Genomic DNA, 21358 nt, shown 5'->3' with positions numbered 1-21358 from the left:
GCTGCTTCATTTGGTCAATCTGTGCTCAGTTATTAGCAAGAATTAATTCCAAAGCTTTAACTTATGAGATGGAGATGTAATTTAAATTATAATCTGACCAATCTTTGCTCCGTGCAAGGAATTAAATCCTTCCTCTGCCTGAAAAATGTAATATTTATACTTCATAGATCTTAATTTTTAGTGCTCACTTATAATCATAATCAAATATATAATGGAAGCTAATTTTTTTTCTAACTGCTGTTATTAATGAATTGGTACCAACTCCACAATTATCATTTATTAGTGCATCATAAAATTAAGTTCTAAAACCCCCCCCAAGAGGCTCCTTCAAGGTGATGAATAAATATAAGAATAGTGTCATTTGTATATAGTATACAAGTGGGCCTGATTTTGACCTGTGTGGCCCACATCATCACGTCGGACCAATCTTTATGCTTTAATTAGGAAAATTTGTTTTTTTGGTTGGACTTGAACTGGGACAGGACAAGAAGGTCAATATGAAAAGGTAGAAAAAGTTAAACTTATTAAAACCCATTCCAATCAAATCAAAGTCAAATTTGAAAAAATAGAAATCCTGATGTATCTACTCTGATGATGCATCCCCTACCATTTGATACAAAAGAAACTAGTCGTTACAAAACGTAACGGCTAGATTTTATTTTAAACTTCAAAAAACAAAAATCCTCATTTCAATTTCGGCTATTCCTACTCTTCTCTTTCTCTTTCCTTTTCAAGAACACCAAAACCTCTCTCTCTCTCTGCAAATCTCTAATCCATAATTTCATATACAGCTTTCTGGGTTTCTCTCTTTCTCTCTTTGTGTTTCTCTTGGAGTCTTCTTTAAATTTCTTCTTGAAATTTCTTCTTGGTTTTCGTTCTAATGGCTCCCACGCCATCTTCAAAAGTAAATCAAGCCCACCCGACACAGATCAAAACACCACAATCCAAGCTTCGTTTGCATTACAACAATGCAAACAAACCAAACCCATCTTCGAATCCAAACACACCGGCCAAAGAAACCCCACACCCACAAGAACACCCGGTCGAAGTAATCGCTCGGATACGAGACTACCCAGATCGGAAAGAAAAACCCACTTCGGTTTTGAATGTTAATTCAAACAACCATTCCATTCGGGTTCGAGCCGATTTTGGCTACCGAGACTTTAGCCTAGATGGGGTTTCTCTTTCCGAAGACCAAGACCTTGATCTCTTCTACAAGACGTTCGTGGAGTCAAGAATCCACAGAGTGAAGTTAGGAGAAAAATGCACCATTATGATGTACGGTCCAACGGGTTCGGGCAAGAGTCACACCATGTTCGGGTGCTCGAAGCAGCCGGGGATTGTGTACAGGTCTTTGAGGGATATTCTTGGTGGTGGTGAGGAAGAAAGTGATGGCAAAAGCGAGATTGTGAGGGTTGGAACGTTTGTGCAAGTTACAGTCTTGGAGATATACAATGAGGAGATTTATGACCTTTTGTCAAGCAATGGTGGAGGAGGATTAGGCCTTGGATGGCCTAAGGGCAGTGCGTCCAAGGTAATTTTGTGGTTTGCTCACTTTTTTTTTTCTTTCTCTTACCTGATTATCAATTTAGAATAATTTGTTGTTGTTATTGTTGTAGCTATCTATCTGATTCTTGAAAGCGTCACAATTTTTGTTATTTTTGGTTAATTTTCTGGAAATGGGATAATATGATTGTCTTTATAGTGCCAAGTTTGCCAATCAACTAATGTTTATCTTTATTGTTATTTCTTGAAATTATAATTCAGAAATCACAAACAGTGGGAGGGCTCTTCTATATGATTGTCTTTATTGTTATTTCTTGTAGCTATCTACCTGTTTTCTTGAGCTGAAATCACAAACTGAGCAAATGTACGCATCTGAATGTTCCATTTAATTTTTCAGACCTGATCTGGTTGGGGGTCTAATAATCATGAAGCAAGGTGCTGTCTGTTTGTAATATGAAGTCATGGATCCATTGTCTACTTAGCTTTATTGTTATTTCTTGAAATTCAAGTTCACCAAAAGTGTTTATTCTTATTGTTCTGTGCATTTAAAGTGTGTCAATTCTGGTTGGGCACTATGTTCTCTATTAGTAATTTGAATGTGCGAATTGCATTTATAGGTTAAACTGGAAGTAATGGGAAAGAAAGCAAAGAATGCCACCTATCTATCTGGAAATGAAGCAGGAAAAATTTCCAAAGAGATACAAAAGGTGGAGAAGCGAAGGATTGTTAAAAGCACCCTATGTAATGAGCGAAGTTCTCGAAGCCACTGCATGGTATAATTCCTTTAGATTTTACTTAGAGCTAATAGTTCTGCTGGATTCTTGTAAGTGGCTGGAAATTACATGCTTTGCAAATCTGTACAGATAATTCTGGATGTACCAACAGTGGGAGGGCGCCTGATGCTTGTAGACATGGCTGGATCTGAAAATATAGAGCAAGCTGGTCAAATTGGATTTGAGGCCAAAATGCAGGTAAGATTTGTCAACACCTATGTTTTTGTGCCTTCAGTGTTTGCTGTTCATTTTCTAATTTTTATACTTCCATTCAAATCTTAGACAGCAAAGATCAACCAGGGAAACATTGCATTGAAAAGGGTGGTTGAATCAATTGCCAATGGTGATTCTCATGTTCCATTTAGAGACAGCAAATTGACCATGCTTCTGCAGGTAATTACTCTTCATATTAATGTCAATCATGGTGGTTTAGATTATTCATATGAAGTTTGATTTATGAGGTTTTGTGTTCTTTCTGTAAAGGATTCTTTTGAGGATGACAAGTCAAAAATTTTAATGATACTATGTGCAAGCCCGGATCCTAAGGAGATACACAAGACGATTTGTACCCTTGAATATGGAGCAAAGGCAAAATGCATTGTTCGTGGTCCTCATACACCAAATAAGGATAAAATTGGTGCTGAAGACTCTTCTTCTGCAGTCATTTTAGGATCAAGGATTGCTGCCATGGATGAATTTATTTTTAAGCTACAAAGGGAGAGCAAACTTAAAGAGAGAGAGCGAAATGAAGCACACAAGGAGCTGCTAAAGAAAGAAGAAGAAGTTACTGCACTGAGAGCTAGACTTGAGCTTATGGAAGGGAAGGGAACTGGGGCAAGTGAGGAGGAGATCAACTTAAAGGTGAATGAGCAAACTCAGATTCTCAAACGTGAGCTGGAAAAGAAGTTGGATGAGTGCCAGAGAATGGCCAATGAGTTTGTTGAAATTGAGAGGAGAAGAATGGAAGAAAGGATATTGCAGCAACAACAGGAAGTTGAAATGCTGCGACAGAGATTGGAGGAGATTGAGTTTGAGCTGTGCCGTTCAAGGGATGGAAGTGTTGATGAAAGTGCATCAAAGGACGCGGAGGGAAGCAGGTTTGCCAAAAGGCTATTGGGGATGTACAACAATGAGGATCCTGGAATGGTGAAATCAATGGATTTGGACATGGATGATCAAGAACCAGTTGTTCGTGAGGTGAAACATGTTGGTGGGATCGTTCATAAACCTACTGGCATCCAAGGTGTTTTTGATAATCTTGTGGATCATAATATTTTTGCACCAAAATTTGGTGACAGGGTTGGTCTGAGCACTGTATTTGAGGAAGAAGAAGTAGAAGGGGATGATGAACATGAAGAGAAAGTGCTAGATGAAGAAGTGGAGAAGGAAATTGTAGAGGATAAGAGGGTCTGTATGGTTGATCAGTGTAGCCCCATAAACAGATTTGATCAAACACCATTTCTGCCTAGCAGAAGTCCAATGAGAGAAGAATTTTTGAAGGAAAGATTAGAGCTCATGGGATCAGGATTGATAGATGAACCAGAAAATGCTAAGGAAACAGGATCTTCTAGAAGGTTGAGAATCCAAAATATATTCACACTTTGTGGGAATCACAGAGAGCTCTCTCAACACATCAGAACCCCAGTACCGCCAAAAAAGAAGTCAGGAACCATTGATCCTCAGTTATCTCCAGTAATGACAAATGGGGATGATTCTGTTGCAAAAAATTTCAACAAGGAAAATTTGGTGGTCCAGAAAGATATGCCTGTGCCAGAGTTTGGAGCCTCAAGTCCCGCACTTATTGTGGATCCACTTGCATCTATTAAAGAAGTAAAAGATCAGAAACTGACAGAAACACAGATGTACAAGAACAGAGTATACAATGAGATGGCATTGGCTTCAAAGGAGAACTACAACCCTTCACATGATGGTGCTGATTCACTAATAGATGTGCACTTGAAATGGGAGGCTTCAAAGGAAAATCCTGGGAAGTTCATTACAACCCTCAAGGTTGTAAAGGATGCAAGCCTTGCTGACCTGAGGAAGCTGATAGAAATCCATCTTGGTGCAGACAATCAAGCATTCACTTTTCTTGTGCTTGGGGTATGTTAATATTTACTCAATTTATAGCATGCTGAACTCAATTTCAAACTTAAGATAGAGCATACTAAACTCAATTTCATACTAAAGATAGAAATTTTTGAATAATTTTTCTCTATGATAAATAAATATTGAGAAACTCTCTTTTGCTGATGTATAATATGAACTTGTACTTGTGTGGGATGGATGTGTATATATATATATAGGACCCTACTGGAGCTCCAGTTCCAAAGGAGAAGGAAGGAATGGTACAGGCCATTAAACTTCCTCTTTGCAACAACCAGTCGAATGGCCACTTGGCTTGCTTGAGACCTGCAAAGGGAATGCAGTACCCCAGTCAGACTCATCTCCCACTAACTCCACTCCCATTGAGGCCGCTGGAAAACAAACTACCACCACTCGCTCCAAATTCATGCTTCTCACAGGTAGTTTGAACAAGGTTATGTTTGAACATTTGAGTGGTGCTGCATACTTTTGTATTGGAAATATTGTAATTAATTTGTTTCTTTCTCTTTGTCATGGATCGATCAGTGTGTGCATAGTACAACTTTCTTCGTTTTGGATCAATAGGATATTATGATTCCATATCCTAGATTCAATCAGTTACCCATTTAGCAGATGCACCTCATAGCATATATGTGCTTTTATTATTATCTGGTTTTTAGAGGACTTAAAGAGTGTGAGGACTTAGGTTAACTTTCTTCGTTATGGATCAATAGGATATTATGATTCCATATCCTAGATTCATAATCAGTTACCCATTTATCAGATGCACCTCATAACATATATGTGCTTTCATTTTTATCTGGTTTTTAGAGGACAGTGTGAGGAGTAGAATGTGGCTTGTTTTTTAAAGACATACTTCCATATCTGTTTTAATTTGATTGAACCCCCTTTTATAACTGCCTACTATACAAATGCATTAGCTGTTGAGAGAGGGTCCTTAACTAAATGCTATGTAATCCATTTACTTAAGGAGATTCTCTCAAAATTCACATACACATGTATATACCCATAAAAGAATAGATCTCCCAACATTTGAAATATAAGGTATGATTTGATATATCTTGATATTCATCATTCTTGGGATCCTTAACTGGTATTATTTCATTCTTGATCTTGTTCTTTCTTCCCACGTTTGTAGGTCAACAGACTCTTATTACCGTTCTATTAAACTGTTCAATTATGGCATCTTTCTACAAGCTCCTATCATGGCATCCCTCCATCCCAAGACAGTAAAAACATATAAAACTATTTTAACAACGGAAAGGAGTCAGAGTAATTACACAGAAACTTGTGGAAATTAAGGCCTGCCGTACTTTGCGCTTCGTTCATCATTAAGAACTAATTAAATAATAACGAGTCTAGAAAAAAAAGAAAAGAAAAAAAGAGAGAGAGTAATTTTGCTTACTTTACTTGGATTCCTCTTTTGTTCCTGTTTTACTCTATTTATGGTTTTTTTTTTTTGGTGAGAAAATACTTTAAGGCTTAGATATTTAAATTCCTTTATTTCTTCTCATCATTTTAACACTTTCATATGCAAAAAAAAAAAAAAAAAAAAACCCTAAACTGAAAAATCTGTAACAAAAATCATTCAACCAGAAAAAGTACTTTGTCTTTTAGAGAGATATATATATATATATATATTATATACACACGTGTTCCATTTAATTATTAATTTTGTGTCAAGTAAATTATTGAGTGTAACAATCAAAGAGTCTAAATCCAATTAGATTCAAAATTTGATTTCAATTGGAGTCTAATTTTCCGTCATGTGTATATATATAAAAAGAGAAACCATTTCATATATAAAAAAATGAGAAACCATTCATATTTTAAAAATGTATGATTTAAAAAAAGTGTAAGTTCCAATAATAATAAATAAAAAAAAGTGTACGTTAATACCATATATAATTGGAACGCATTTTTTTTTTTAAAATGTATAATTTGAATCGTATAATTTTGATTATTTATATATATATATATATTATATACACACGTGTCCCATTTAATTATTAATTTTGTGTCAAGTAAATTATTGAGTGTAACAATCAAAGAGTCTAAATCCAATTAGATTCAAAATTTGATTTCAACTGGAGTATAATTTTCCGTCATGTGTATATATAAAAAATGAGAAACCATTTCATATATAAAAAAATGAGAAACCATTCATATTTTAAAAATGTATGATTTAAAAAAAGTGTATGTTCCAATAATAAAAAAAAAAAAAAGTGTACGTTAATACCATATATAATTGGAACGTATTTTTTTTTTAAAAAAATATATAATTTGAATCGTATAATTTTGATTATTTTTAAAAGTTGAAGTTCAGAGAAAATCTAATTAAAATTCAAATTGAATTTCAATTGGAGTCCAATTGTGCGTCATGTGTCCCATCTAACTTTTAATTTTTATGCCAAGTAAATTATTGAATGTAAAAATTGAGAGCCTAAATTGGATTTCAATTAGAGTCTAATTTTGCATCATGTGTCTGTCTAATTTTTTAATTTTTGTGGCAAGTGTATTATTGGGTGCAAAAATTGAAGAGTCTAAATTCAATTAAATTCTAAATTATATATATATGGTTTAAAAAATGAGAAACTATTACATATTTTTGAAATCTATGGTTTAAAAAATGTGTAAGCTAATACTATATATAATTTCAACATTTACTATAAAAAAATGTATAATTTGAACTATGTAATTCTAATTGTTTTTAATATGCACGAGTTTAAAACACTAGTTAAGTACAAAAATAGAAGAGTTTAAATCCAATAAGATTCTAAATTGGATTTCAATTAGAGTCAAATTTTTCGCCACGCGTCCATCTAAGTTTTTAATTTTTGTGGCAAGTGAATTATTGAGTGCAAAAAACCGAAGAGTTTAAAACCAATTAAATTATATATATATATATAATATTTCAATTTCTTTAAAAAAATGTATAATTTGAACCATATAATTATGATTGTTTTTAATTGTACATATAAGTAGAGTTTGAGAAAATCTTATATTTGAATAAAAGATTAAATTTAATAAGGATGTGATGTAAAACCAAGTTTTACCCCTCTAATCTCAACATGCCACATCATCATATTACAAATTAAAAAATAGGCACAACACACTCAATCAATTTTGATACCCTTTGAAAATCTAACTTGACTTTGAGTTTATTGAGATGTTTTTAGATGTGGTAGGTTGTATTGAGTTTAAATAAAAAAAAAGTTATTGTGACAATCTCTTATTAGATTGTGTAAAATATGAGTTTTACATCCCATCTCTAGCAAATTTAGACCCTTTAAATAAAGAGCTAATGGTTTGCTTATTGCATGAGTATATTTCAATGCTTCTTTTCTATGGCATGATTTTCTCAACAACCAAACATGTATACAAATTAGAAATAGAAATTTAATACAAAAAAATAAAATGAGACAATAGATAATAAAAGGTAGGGTTGTAAATGAGTTGAACTAAACATATTATTAAAAGTTTAGGATTGTTCATTTAATTTTAGTTGCTAGTCACAATTCCTTAGTTTTCAATCCAATTTACTTTATGCATGTTATTCCACTTATGTTTATTGCAATCTCTCCCATTACAAAACTCCTCTTAGTTGAGGTATTGTGCCAACCCAATGGACACTTACAAATATATATTCATTATACAATAGAATTTGTATTTGTCAAACAATTGTGTATTCGTGTGATTTAGTCTCATGGAAGTAAGGATACATTCATACAATTTTCCTTTTAATCTCTCTCTCTCTCTTATCTTCTTATTGTTGTTGACTATTTCCCTCACTACAACTTGAAATTTTCACATTGAGCTCATCAAAAAAACGATATTACATATATAAGTTTGATTTATTTTGTTATCCAACATAATTGAATTTGTTTATGAACTAGTTGATTAACTTATTCTTTTTCAATATAAACACTAGGATTCAAAGGATTTATTATTTATTATTATTTATTCACAAATCTATGCTAATATTTAATAAATAAATTATAATTGAATTTATATTGTTTGAGTTAATTAGATAGGACAATATTTGCTTATAAACTTAATAAAATTAGATTCATCAATCTTGTATTGTACAACAAAAATGACAAATTATACTAACAATAAATGACAAATAATGATTTGATATCATATTAATTGATTTACAAATTTACATAAGCCAATATAAAAAATATAGAATAATATTTTTCATGCATATATACATATAAAAATATAATATTATATATTCTTGAAACAAGCCTAGTACACATTGTTATTTTTTAGCTTGACTCATTTAGTAGTTGAGACTAAATCTGGGCTTGAATTTAACTTGTTTTTGATAGATAATTAAACATAAATAAACTTTTACCAAATGGAGCTTGGGCCATTCAAAAATAGATTAACTCATTTATATCCCTAATGAGGGGTTTGGTGAGGTGGATTTAGGGATTCCAAACATGTGTCTCACATTTTCTTTTTTGATAATTTGATATTTACAATGGGAGAGGAGGTTTTTCAAACTTGAATGTCTACATTGGAAATAATATGACATACCTACCAATTGAGTTACACAGCAATTGGCATCTTGTATTTTTATTTCTATGCAATAAGTAATAACAAAGTAATTGGGATGTTGGGGTGAGTAGAAGATTGAGTTAATAGACTCTTAGACATTCCACTATATTTTTTTTTCAATTTTTTAATTCATGTGAGGCACAAATTATTTGATGACGTTGCCCACAAAACTCTCAAAAAAATAAAAAAATTGAGTCACAAAAAAAATCACAACTAGTAAAGTAATTTAGTTGTTAATGATAGATAATAAAAAAAATGATGTAAGTGGTGAGTCCAAATAAAAAAAATAAAAACACGTCAACTCAATTGCTATGAAATTTGTATTTCCATAGTATTAATCTTGTCAAAAGAAAAGCAACATTCCCAGCTGTGTCATTTAACTTTAGTGTAAATGTCTTCTTAAAAAAAAAAAACTTCATTGTAATTGCTATGATGACATGGGATTGAGATCCCGTGCAATTTTTAGTTAGGTAATGCATAAGGGAAAATTATTGAATACTTTTGAAGTACCATAAATGCGCATTCTTTCCTCTCACATAATTACAGGTTCCACAAATTAAATTCATGGTGAGACCCACAATTCATGAGAGAGCTAGGCGTACGCATTTATGTTACTCCGAGAGTATTTAATAATTTTCCAATGCACAAGATGTAATAATTCTTAAAGCTTGAGATTGAGATTAGAGAATTAAAAAAAATTAACTTTCAATCTCACCCTTTGGAAGTTTTTTATTTTATTTTTTTATTTTATTTTAAAGATTTTAAAGTTTTTACCTTTTTTGATACAAGGACTAAAATTGAAAGATAAATTTTTAATTCACAATCTCACCCATTAAGAAGCTATTGATTGTATAACCCCAAACCCAAAGTACAAAAAGAATCATATAGCAAACGAATAAATACAAAAGCAATACCCCAAAAATTTGGGCTAATGTTAGGAGCTACTAAATCTTTTCAAAAATATTAAATTTACTCCCCTAAGCACAAACTCACTTAACGGCGTTTAAATATTTCTCTCTTCTTTTGCTATTTATCTATCATTGGTTACCCAGACATTCAAGCATATAATTGCCATAATGCAGTCACTGTAAAATTTGTGTAACCACATATATCCTTTATTTTATTTTTGAGTCACTAGGTCACATCTTTTTTTATTTTATTTTATTTTATTTAATTTTTTAATTTTTATTTTTATGAGAAGCCTCATCTATTTTAATTACTTTGTCAATAATTCAAATGTCAAAAACTTTATTATTATTATTATTATTATATAAAAAAGCATGCTTAGCAATATATAAAATATATAAATAAAAATATTTTTAATACTTTTTTAATTGCCGCACCCCGTCGCACCCGCACCATATTTTTTCAAACATTGCCAAGTCCTGCACCTACACCTAGAAATGCACCCGTGCTTCATAGGATATAAGTCATTGTTATATGCATTGATAAAGGAGCACGCGAAAGGATATCAACTTCTTTGATTGTACTCTCATTGGTTTTGGTCTCTCTTTTATGAGCTAATACATCTTTTGTGAATTGTTAAATTGCCCATAGATCACTTTGATAAGGTTTAGGTTGGAACCATTTTAGAAGGACCTCTATACTCAACTTTTGGTACCAATTGTATAGAATATTTCTACAATTTAAATAGATTATTAAGTGTCAGTTTGGCTAAATTATTTTTGCCAATTTATTTTACTATTTATCTTATTTTTGCTACTATTCATAGGTTTCACTGTACTTTTTGCTACTATTCATGAGTTCTACTATTCGATTTCAACTAATATTTATCTTTATCTACAATACTTTTAGTAAAAAGTTTTCAGTTTCAGTAAAATAAGTGGATCTTAAACAGACCTTAAATGTGTGTTTGACAAAAATTAAAAAGACAGTTCATTTTACTATTCAGCTTATTTTTGCTACTATTTATGGGCCCTACTGTACTTTTTTGTGCTTTCATGGGTCTCATTATACTATTTCAGCTAACTTTTACTTTTATCTACAGTACTTTTAGCAAAAAATTTTCAATTTCAACAAAATAAGCAGATCTTATACAGACCCTAAGATTTACCATTTAAAGAGATTATGGTTTTTTTTTTGGGTGAAAAAGTGTACAACAACTCCTCTCATAAGAGCTCTATCCCTTATGGGTATCTGCCGACCGCACTGCCATCGGTTAGACAGTCAAATCAACCTCTTCTCTACCCATGGCTTCTATTAATTGCAAGATTCATGTTTAAGACTTGATGATGGCTCTAGAGTTTGGATTCAGTGTAGATATGAAAGACTACACAAGTTGAGTAACAGGTGTGGACTCATTGATCACACCCGGCGCCAATGTACACGTTGCATGGATAAATATTAAGATGATGCTATTTCGACAAAGACAAGAATCCATGATCTTCATCAGGTTCAATACAAATTTGATGCTTTACAGCCACGATTTACAAATGAACTTCGTGCATTTTACAATCGTAGATGATGTTAGACTACTCAAGTGCTCTTTGGTCATTCACAAGACTTCAGGTCAGCCGTTTTCACCACCACATCCTCCTAGTTTTGATTACCCTGACCCTAGTACCCTAATTTCAATCCCTAGCCAACATGCAACCAATCCCCAAGTAATCCCCCTTTTGATAATAATGAATCCATCCTTAACTCGGCCGTTAACTCTTTTAATTCTTGACAAGTTAGTACTAACATAAAAAGAAAACATCTAACTTACAACTTAGCAGAGTTAACATATAATTTGTAATTTAGGTGTTTTCTAAGTAACGATCATTAAGGTTAAAATACTAATATAGAAAGAAAACATCTAGCTTACAAATTAGCCAAAGTTATCATATAATTTGTAATTTAGATATTTTCTAAGTAACGAGCATTAAAGTTTGAGATTGGAAATGAGTTTTGAGAACCTAATCTGAAATGAGTTTCTTCTTTTTCTTCTTTAATTTTTAATATATAAAATAAAAATTTTACTCTAACCTAATCTAAGAGTCCCCCCTCCCCTCCCCTCAACTCCACAAGAGTCTTGACTCTTGAGAACCTAATCTAAACATGGCCATCAAAATTAATTTTGTTTGACAAAAAAAAGGTTTTGTTCCCCTTTTATATATCCTCCATATATGCTACCTACAAGTTTTTGTGCCGAAACGGCGACAATGCATTCCGGTCAAAACAGTTGACCAAACGAACCCAGGGGCATTTTTGTACAAAAATTACTCGGGTTTTTTTTTTTTTTTTTTTCAAAAGTATATGCTAGCTACAAGTTTTGGTGCAAAACGGTAACATTGCATCTCGGTCAAAATTCTTGACCAGACGGACCTAGGAGCATTTTTGTACAAAATTTACTGGAGGTTTTTTTTTTTTTTTTTTTTTCAAAAGAAATTTGTATTTGTTTCTTGGACATCTATATATGCTACCTACATGTTTTCGTGCTATATGAGAACTAGATCTTTAATATCTTCGTTGAAAACAATAAAAAATACCAATATACCAATTTTATTGCTTAAGAATGGGTATTAAAAATAACTATTAAAAAAGTAAAAAAGAATTTATTTATTTTTTAAGGTAGAAAAGAGAGTTGAATGTGAGTATAATCGTGGTTGCTAGTTGCTACCAATATAAAGATCTGAGTTTTGGGTTTTATTTTTGGGTAGGAGATGGTTGCGTTTGAGAGACATGAGAAAGAGAGTTTTTGTTTCTTGAGATCTTTTTATCGGCTTTTATTTCTGGGAAGGAAAAGAGTTTTTTTTTTTTTTTTTTTTTTTTTTTTTTTAATTTTTAAATTTTTTTTTTTATATTTTTAATATGGTTAATCTGAGAGCTTCGACATGAAGTAATAATAAAAAAAAAAAAAAAGGAGGAAGATTAAAAAAAAGTTCAATAGCTTCAGTTTTTAGGGCCAAAATGGGCAAATGCCATTTTCACACAAATAATCTAGCATTTTGCCCACTTTTCCAAATTAATTAGGGAAATGACCTTGTTTTAAAACTCAGTTTTCTAAAAATCGAGTTTCAAATGTATAACTTGATTTTTGGAACATCGAGTTATAGCGAACGCGGACTTAGGAATTTTTTTTTTTTTTTTTTTTTTTTTTAACTCGAATTCCACTTGAAATTTTTCTAGGAACTTGAGTTCTTCACATGGAACTTCAAGGAACTCGAGTTCCATAAACTCGAGTTCTAGAAATTTTTTTTTTAATTTAAATTTTCAGTTTGTTATAATTTGATTGTCCAAAAATTGATTTTTAAATTGAAACTCGATTTTTAAAAAATTGAGTTTTAAAACAAAGACATTTTCCTAATTAGTTTGAAAAAGAGGACAAAAACTTTTTTTAAAAAAATGGCAAAAGTCCATTTTCTCTCAGTTTTATTATGTATAGATAATGATAATAAAAAAGGATTTGCAATTCTCAGCCAAAACAATACAATATATATATATATATATATGAAAATATTGTTTTGTTTAATTTTTTGGGTTATTTCTTTAAACCTAAAATTAATTAAACATTTATGTAAAATATATATTGTTAATCTGCTGTAACTATGCTATATTGTAACCCACTTTTACAAGAATTGCCCCATTACTAGATAGTACCGATGTCCTGTATCAGTATCAGCACTTGCTGGGATTGCAAAAACTGTCCTCAGAGTGAACGTGTATGCTTTAAGATAGGCATTAAGAACCTATGCTTTAGGAATTTCATATTAAAGATATCATCAAGTTTTGAAGTAAGGCTTCCTGAGAAGCACACTTCAGCTTGGACATGAATTCAATAACTGCGGATGCAACAGCGAAACGCTAGGATTCTTTAACACAATTCCTATAAATTACTGCTGCTCTGTGCATATGCTGTACATATCACATACAATATGAACATATAAACCACCACTCCAGAAAATGTTTGACATGAAAAAAAAAGTGTTGTTTACAAACTTTAGAGTTCCAATATAGATATTACAGACCCAAATCTGTATTGTCCGACTCTACGGGCACTATGCTAGCAGACTATGCGGATATAGATATCGGTACGGTAAGATACGGGAATACAACATTTAAAAAAATCTAGAATAAGATATGTAGTAGATACGGAAATTAATTAATTAATATTTATTTATTTTTAAGCATATTTAAATATTTTTGTATATAATTTATGTTATTTTAAGTTTTAAATTAAATAACAACTAGTCATTAACTAGTGCAATGCACGAAATAGTTAAATAGAAATTAAATATATTTATTTTGTTCAAGGTATTGACTTGAAAATATATGAAAATAAAAACAATTTGTTCAAAATAAAAGTTCACATAAAAATAAAAATAAACACAGAACTTATAGAACTTAAAACAACATAATTTCAAAAGATCACAAAAGTAATACATGTAAAATTTTATTAACTTAGAAGAGTAGGTGTTATCAATGCTAGTTGAACGTTACTTTATGAACGCCACCACAAGTTGAATATTTCTTTTACGAACACTTCTTAGCAAATCTATCATTGTACATGGACATTTGTCTATTTGCATAGTCCATATTTCTATGGTTTTTGAACTGGTTCTGCAACTGTGTATGTGAAACTCGTGACATGTGTCTTCTTGTCCTCATTTCCTCCATGAAAGTAGGATCATAATTGAATTGAGTTATCTGCTTTTTGTCAATGCTAAATCAAAACTTTCATACCTCTAGGAAATATCAGCAACCCCTTCAATTAGAGAAACAGTAGTTTAAAGCAAAATCATCAACGCCCTTTTAAAATGATTGGAATGTGTAAACCACTTTTAAATTAGAATCTATATTTGCTTAAAGGATTAGACAATGGTGTTTTTTCTCCAAAGCAATCTAATAATGTTGTAAAAATTTAAATATTTTTGCTTTCTTTTGCCGACATTCAGCAACCAAATAGATTTTTTTTTTTTGGGGGGAGGGGAACGAAGCCCAAACAGCTATATAAAGAAGATGCCCAAATCCCAACCAAACTAAATAAAAACCTAAAACTATATGTATTCTATTGCTACACTTTCTTAGCAACCAAACAGAAATCATTATTAAAAAAATTGTAATGGCACAAAAAGAGAGAAGGTTTAAAAGAAACCTCATAATATGAGGAGGTACTCATCAAAATCCACTGGCAGCCCATGTAGAGAATACTTGTAGTCAACAACATTGCAAGGCTGCAAGCAATCTGCTATACAGATTAAGATCATTCCCCAAGAAAAGTTTTATCTAAAATGAGAGAGGAATGGGAAGGGACATAAATCATAAATTTGAACATCTTGTTTGGACTATATGATCTATATTATTAATTTAAAATTTCAAAGTTTCTTGGTTTTCATATGAAAGGTTGTTAGAGCCACACATCAAGGAAGTTAGGATTTTGAACATAATAAAGAATTGTATCAATGTACTAAATAGTCCATCATCATTGTGTAGAAAAATCATCAAATATAAAAGGGACTAATTTTGAAACTATTGCATCAACATACCATCCACCTACCATATTCTGGGTTATCATCTCTAATCACCCTTTAAAATTTTGTGGTTGTCTATGCTTCCAGCCAAAGAAAAAATTATGTTCCCCACCATTAAACAATGTTCTCAATTTTGAGAATATTCTTAAACCTACCAATTTCATTGAAGAAACTGCAATACACTCTCAATAGTTCCATCACTATAAACAATACAACAACCTGAGCTATACAAAATCTTGGTAACACAAATCTCATAAATGATGTAATGGCATATTACCGGAGGTAAAAAACAACAAATTAATCCAAATGGATAGTCTATCCATAAGTTGGAGTATGTATATCTATAAGTCTATCCTAGTGCAATCGAAAAGGCATCTAAAATTTGATGGAGTGCTCCTGGGTTGAACAATTGTATTGGAAAAAACATGTGAAAAAAGAAAATAAAAATAATGAGACAAAGTTTAGAAGGAAAAAAAAAATTATATACAATACATTTTTAATTGATAAATAGTAATAAGAATCAAACACAGCTTACCTTGATTAAATCAACAATAGAGCATCACACTTCTTACCTATCTTCCTCCTTGGGAGTCTCCATGTATTATGGCTTATAGAACTCATAAGAAATTTCATCAAACACCTTATGTACACGTAAAAGAAACAACACTTAATGAAAGTGAACATTATTAAAAATGTCTATACTCAACTTTAAAATAGTAGCATAATAGTCATAAATCATTGCAAAACTACAAATGTAACAGGAAAAATCACTGTTCAATTCAAAAATTCAACTTAAATTAATCAAATACAACCCAAGAAAAATCACAAAATTAACACTAATGTATTATGACTTTGCAAAAAAAAAAAAAAAAAAAAAAAAAAAATTTTTTAGCTAAACTTTATTGAAAATATAATATAAAATATAATTAAATTTATTTTAATCATCAATCATAATTTGGTATTTAATATAATAAAAATTGCACATTACATATATATATATATATATTTTATAGGCACGCTACATATTATTAATATGTCAAATGACTCAAGTGACAAACTATTTTTTATAACCAAATTTCTTAGCATATTTCCTTTGCGTATTAATAAAATTAGTCACTAACCTGTGCGATGCACAGAATAGTTAAATATAAACTAAATATATTTATTTTGTTCAAGGTATTGACTTGAAAATATATGAAAATAAAAAATATTTATTCAAAATAAAAGTTCACATAAAAATAAAAATAAACACAAAACTTGTAAAAAGCTAAAACAACATAATTTCAAACGATCACAAATCTGAACACCACCACAAGTTGAATAAGCAAATCTGTCATTGTACATTAACATTTGTCCATTTGCATAGTCCATATTTCTATGGTTTATGAACTGGTTCTGCAACTATGTATGCGAAACTCATGAGATGTTTGTTTTCTTGTCCTCATTTCCTCCATGAAAGCAAGATCATAATTAAATTGAGTTATCTACTTTTTGTCAATGCTAAATCAATATCGCCAACCCCTTCAATTAGAAAAACCGTTCTAGTAATTTAAAGCAAAATCATCAACACCATTTTGAAATGATTGGAATGTGTAAACCATTTTTAAATTAGAATCTATATTTGCTTAAAGGATTAGACAATGGTGTTTTTTCTCCAAAAAATTGTTACATATTTTCAAAAAGTCAATTTTCAATGCAAATGATGTTGTCATGAGTCACCACATATGTCAGTAGTTCGGTGTAAAATTTTGAGAGAATGACCATAAGAGATCCCATGCATGCAATCTAATAATGTTGTAAAAATTTAAATATTTTTGCTTTCTTTTGCCGACAATGTAATTTATTTGAGATTCTAATTTGAACTTGAATTCCTTCAGCAACCAAATAGAATTTTTTTTTTTTTTGGGAGGGGGTGGGGAGGAAAAAAACAAAGCCCAAACAGCTATATAAAGAAGATGCCCAAATCCCAACCAAACTAAATAAAAACCTAAAACTATATGTATTCTATTGCTACACTTTCCTAGTAACCAAACAGAATTCATTATTAAAAAAAACATATTGCAATGGCACAAAAAGAGAGAAGGTTTAAAAGAAATCTCATATAATACACGAAGGTACTCATCAGAATCCATTGGCAGCCCATGTAGAAAAAACTTGTAGTCAACAACATTGCAAGGCTGCAAGCAATCTGCTGTACAGATTAAGATCATTCCCCAAGAAAATTTTTATCTGAAATGAGAGAGAGGAATGCAAAGGGACATAAATCATAAATTTGAACATCTTGTTTGGACTACATGATCTATATTATTAATTTAAAATTTCAAAGTTTATTGGCTTTCATATGAAAGGTTGTTCGAGCCACATATCAAGAAAGTTAGGATTTTGAACATAATAAAGAATTGTATCAATGTACTAAATAGTCCATCATAATTGTGTTTAAAAGGGACTAAGTGTCTGTTTTGTAAAGATTATTTTTGCCAACTTATTTTACTATTTAGCTTATTTTTTCTACTATTCATGAGTTCCACTACACTTTTTTATACTATTTATGGATTCCACTGTACTATTTCAACTAACTTTACTTTTACCTTCATCTACAGTACTTTCAGCAAAAAGTTTTCAGTTTCAGCAAAATAAACGAATCACAAACGGACATTAATTTTGAAACTATTGCATCAACATACCATCCACCCATATTTTGGGGGTTCATCTCTAATCACCCTTTAAAATTTTGTGGTTGTCTATGCTTTCAGCCAACAAAAAAATTATGTTCCCCACCACTAAACAATATTCTCAACTTTGCAAATATTCTTAAACCTACCAATTTCATTGAAGAAACTACAATACACTCTCAATAGTTCCATCGCTATAAACAATACAATAAACTCAGCTATACAAAATCTTGGTAACACAAATCTCATAATTGATGTAATGGCATATTACCAGAGGTAAAAAACAACAAATTTTTAATCCAAATGGATAGTCTATCTATAAGTTGGAGTATGTATATCTATAAGCCTATCCTAGTTCAATTGAAAAGGCATCTAAAATTTGGTGGAGTGCTCTTGAGTTGAACAATTGTATAGGATAAAACAGGAGAAAAAAGAAAATAAAAATAATGAGAAAAAGTTTAGAAGAAAAAAAAACATTTATATTCAATACATTTTAATTGATAAATAGTAATAAGAATCAAACACAACTTACCTTGATTAAATCAACAATAGAGCATCACATTTCTTACCTATCTTCTTCCTTATGACTCTCCATGTATTATGGCTTCTAGAACTTATAAGAAATTTCAGCAAACACCTTGTGTACGTGTAAAAGAAACAACACTTAATGAAAGTGAACATTATTAAAAATGTCTATACTCAACTTTAAAATAGTAACATAATAGTCATAAATCATTGCAAAACTACAAATGTAACAGAAAAAAATTCCAAAACATGTATCTATTAGTACTTCCAAATTTGCTATCTAAGCCCATATCTGACAGATCAAATAGCTTTAGTGAATTTCTCAAATGATTGGCTCAATCTAAAATACAAATAGATTGCACAATAATAACCTTATGAACTGGGATGGCTTCCACTATTCAATTCAAAGATTCAACTTAAATTAATCAAGAACAACCCAGGAAAAATCACAAAATTAACACTAAATGTATTATGACTTTGAGGAAAAAAAAATATTATACTTCCAAGAGAATAAGAATCAGCAGAGAAGATTAGAGGTTTATCTCACAGTCCCCATATATGCTTGTTTTACTATGATGGTCACCTTTTTAACACATATTCTTTAGTTTTGTTTTTGCTATGCATATGTAACCAATTTGCACCCAAAAGTCTGGGTTAATGGTCAATTTCTTTTAGCCATCATCCCCTAAAGCCCATGCTAATCAAATAGCTTGTAGCTAAGCAAACTGGCTATTGGGCTAATCTCACCTCATGTATTGACAGCCGTAGATATCCTACACTAATTCAAGCAAGTCTAAAATAAAGCTCATACAAGTCTTAAAATTAAGAAACCCAATATTAAGTAAATCAATTTCAAGTAATATGACCTTCATTTCCTTCATTCTATCCTCTATACAAACAGAGCTTTCCATTCCATTCTATTAAAGGCTTAATTTTGGTGGCACTGAATTTCATCCTCTGTATATTGTCTAATGTTGGGACAGAAATTCAATTTGTTTTTCATGTCAGCTGTAGAGTGTTTGGTGGCTATATATGCTGTTTTACATTTGATAGAAAATGTTAATAAAAATTGTGCAATCAGTCTTTCTGCATTAATAATTTTCATTGAATCAAGGATTCCATATTTTTGGGTTTTACATGTTGCCAAAAAATATCAATCAGTCAACAATTACTTCGAATGAGATTCAGGAAGCATGAAGTAATCCACCCAAAAAAAAGAAAAAAAAGAAAAAAAAAAAGGAGAGCCATTAAGGCATATTGCAAGAGCAGAATTTAAATTGGTAAGATTTATGTTGTAATGCAACTCATATCCCAACAGCCCACCCAACCAAACTTTAAATCAAATAAAAATTAAATCAAGCCCGAAATAAAGTAATGGAGAAACAGAGACATCAAAAAACTATAGATTCAAAAATAGATACGGAAGAAGTAAAAACATAGCTCTACCTTTTTACTTTGCTATTGCTGGAATTTGTAGACAGCTTCTAAACTCTATAGACTTGGTCCTTCGATGTGCATGGCAGAACGCAAAAACTAAAAGTTAGTAGTAGGCTGATAGCTATGGATCTTAGCTTCCATGGTTATACCAAAATTAAAAATACAACCTTAGCATAACTAAAAAATTAGAATCAAACAAAACCCCTCAAAAATGTAGATGCTACTTTTAAAATCAGATAAAAAGTAATAAAACCAATGAAAGTCTTGAGATGAAACAATTAAACTAAACATAAAACCAAGCTTCAGATAACGATTACCTAAATATCAGTCATCTTAATCACAAACATTCCACTATAAAAAATATCTTGTAAAGGGAAAAAATTTATAGAACAGAGAGTCTAAATTTGAAGAGAGATAGAAATAGACCTGGTGAGGCCAAGTGGCCAATGATGACAACCGAAAAGGCAGTCACACCCTCTGCCACAGATGGACCTGTGGTAGGATTCGCTTAAAGGCAGGGACTAAGGCAACCATTAAAGTGGGGTTGTTCTGCCTCGGGTGTTGGGTGCTTCTCTGATTTCAATCAAATATACAGCCATGAATAAGCGGATATTCTCAAAACCAAACTTGGGAAGAAGACGTGGAAACTCTGCCAAAAAAAAAAAAAAAACTTAAATTAAGAGAAAAGAGAAAGAGGAAAGGAAGTGTTGGGGCTCAGGAATTTTGTCAAACACTTTGAGGGTGAAGGGTTGGGATTCTGTTCTCTTCAGCACACCCTCAAGTGGGGTTGTTCTGCGTCGGGGTGTTGGGGCTTCGATAGGGGTAGAACCCAACAACAAACCATGGGTAGAACCCAGGTGTCAACAGGGTTGTGGGAGAGAAGAACTGAGGGTGAAAGAGGGGGAGAAACTGTTGTGGGTAGCGCCTAGAGTTGGAGAAGGGTGGTGCCGTTGAGTTGTGGGAGAGAAGGACTGATGGTGGCCTGCGCTTTGGACTGAAGGTGGAGCCATTGAGCTGCGATTTGCGTGAGGGGGTACGGTAGAGCGTGCTCTGCGTTTTGGAGGAAGGAGAAGGCAGAGCGTGTAAGGGTGGGCTTCTCTGATTTTGCGTTTATGTTTTTTTTTTTTTTTTTGGGTTTTAGAAAAGGTTTTTTTTTTTTTTGTTAATGGATTTTTTTTTAATATTATTTTTTTAATATTGTATTCACGTGAAAAACTGTGAAAACTTGTGGCAACTTTAGAGACTTCCATTATATATGTACGTCTGTGTATATATATATATATATATATATTTCTTATAA

At 31.5% G+C, this 21358-nt stretch overlaps 1 protein-coding gene and 2 long non-coding RNA genes across 5 annotated transcripts; 1 reads left to right on the top strand and 2 right to left on the bottom strand.

The window, feature by feature from the left end:
- Positions 1–442: 442 nt before the first annotated feature.
- Positions 443–5183, top strand: LOC112036070 (kinesin-like protein KIN-10A). The gene is made up of 6 exons (XM_024068899.2): positions 443–1534; positions 2124–2279; positions 2370–2477; positions 2562–2672; positions 2763–4382; positions 4586–5183. The coding sequence occupies exons 1-6, from the start codon at positions 881–883 to the stop codon at positions 4811–4813; spliced, it is 2877 nt and encodes a 958-aa protein (XP_023924667.1). The 5' UTR covers positions 443–880; the 3' UTR covers positions 4814–5183.
- A 9128-nt stretch (positions 5184–14311) lies between these two features.
- On the bottom strand, positions 14312–16304 carry LOC136069158 (uncharacterized). The gene is made up of 2 exons (XR_010630415.1): positions 15049–16304; positions 14312–14658 (listed from the first exon to the last, which is right to left on the bottom strand). It is a non-coding gene; the product is annotated as an uncharacterized LOC136069158 (long non-coding RNA).
- Positions 16305–17218: 914 nt separating this feature from the next.
- LOC112036166 (uncharacterized) lies at positions 17219–21275 on the bottom strand. Of its 3 annotated transcripts, XR_010630414.1 has the most exons (4): positions 20485–21275; positions 20068–20126; positions 18629–18733; positions 17219–17653 (listed from the first exon to the last, which is right to left on the bottom strand). It is a non-coding gene; the product is annotated as an uncharacterized LOC112036166 (long non-coding RNA). The 3 variants fall into 3 exon arrangements; XR_010630412.1 differs by having other exon boundaries at positions 20068–21275; XR_010630413.1 differs by having other exon boundaries at positions 18666–18733; positions 20068–21275.
- Between the last annotated feature and the right edge of the window lie 83 nt (positions 21276–21358).

The sequence above is a fragment of the Quercus suber genome, unplaced genomic scaffold (assembly GCF_002906115.3).
Source record: "Quercus suber isolate HL8 unplaced genomic scaffold, Cork oak 2.0 scaffold_154, whole genome shotgun sequence".
Lineage (NCBI taxonomy): Eukaryota > Viridiplantae > Streptophyta > Magnoliopsida > Fagales > Fagaceae > Quercus > Quercus suber.
This window is presented reverse-complemented; position numbering and strand designations above follow the sequence as displayed.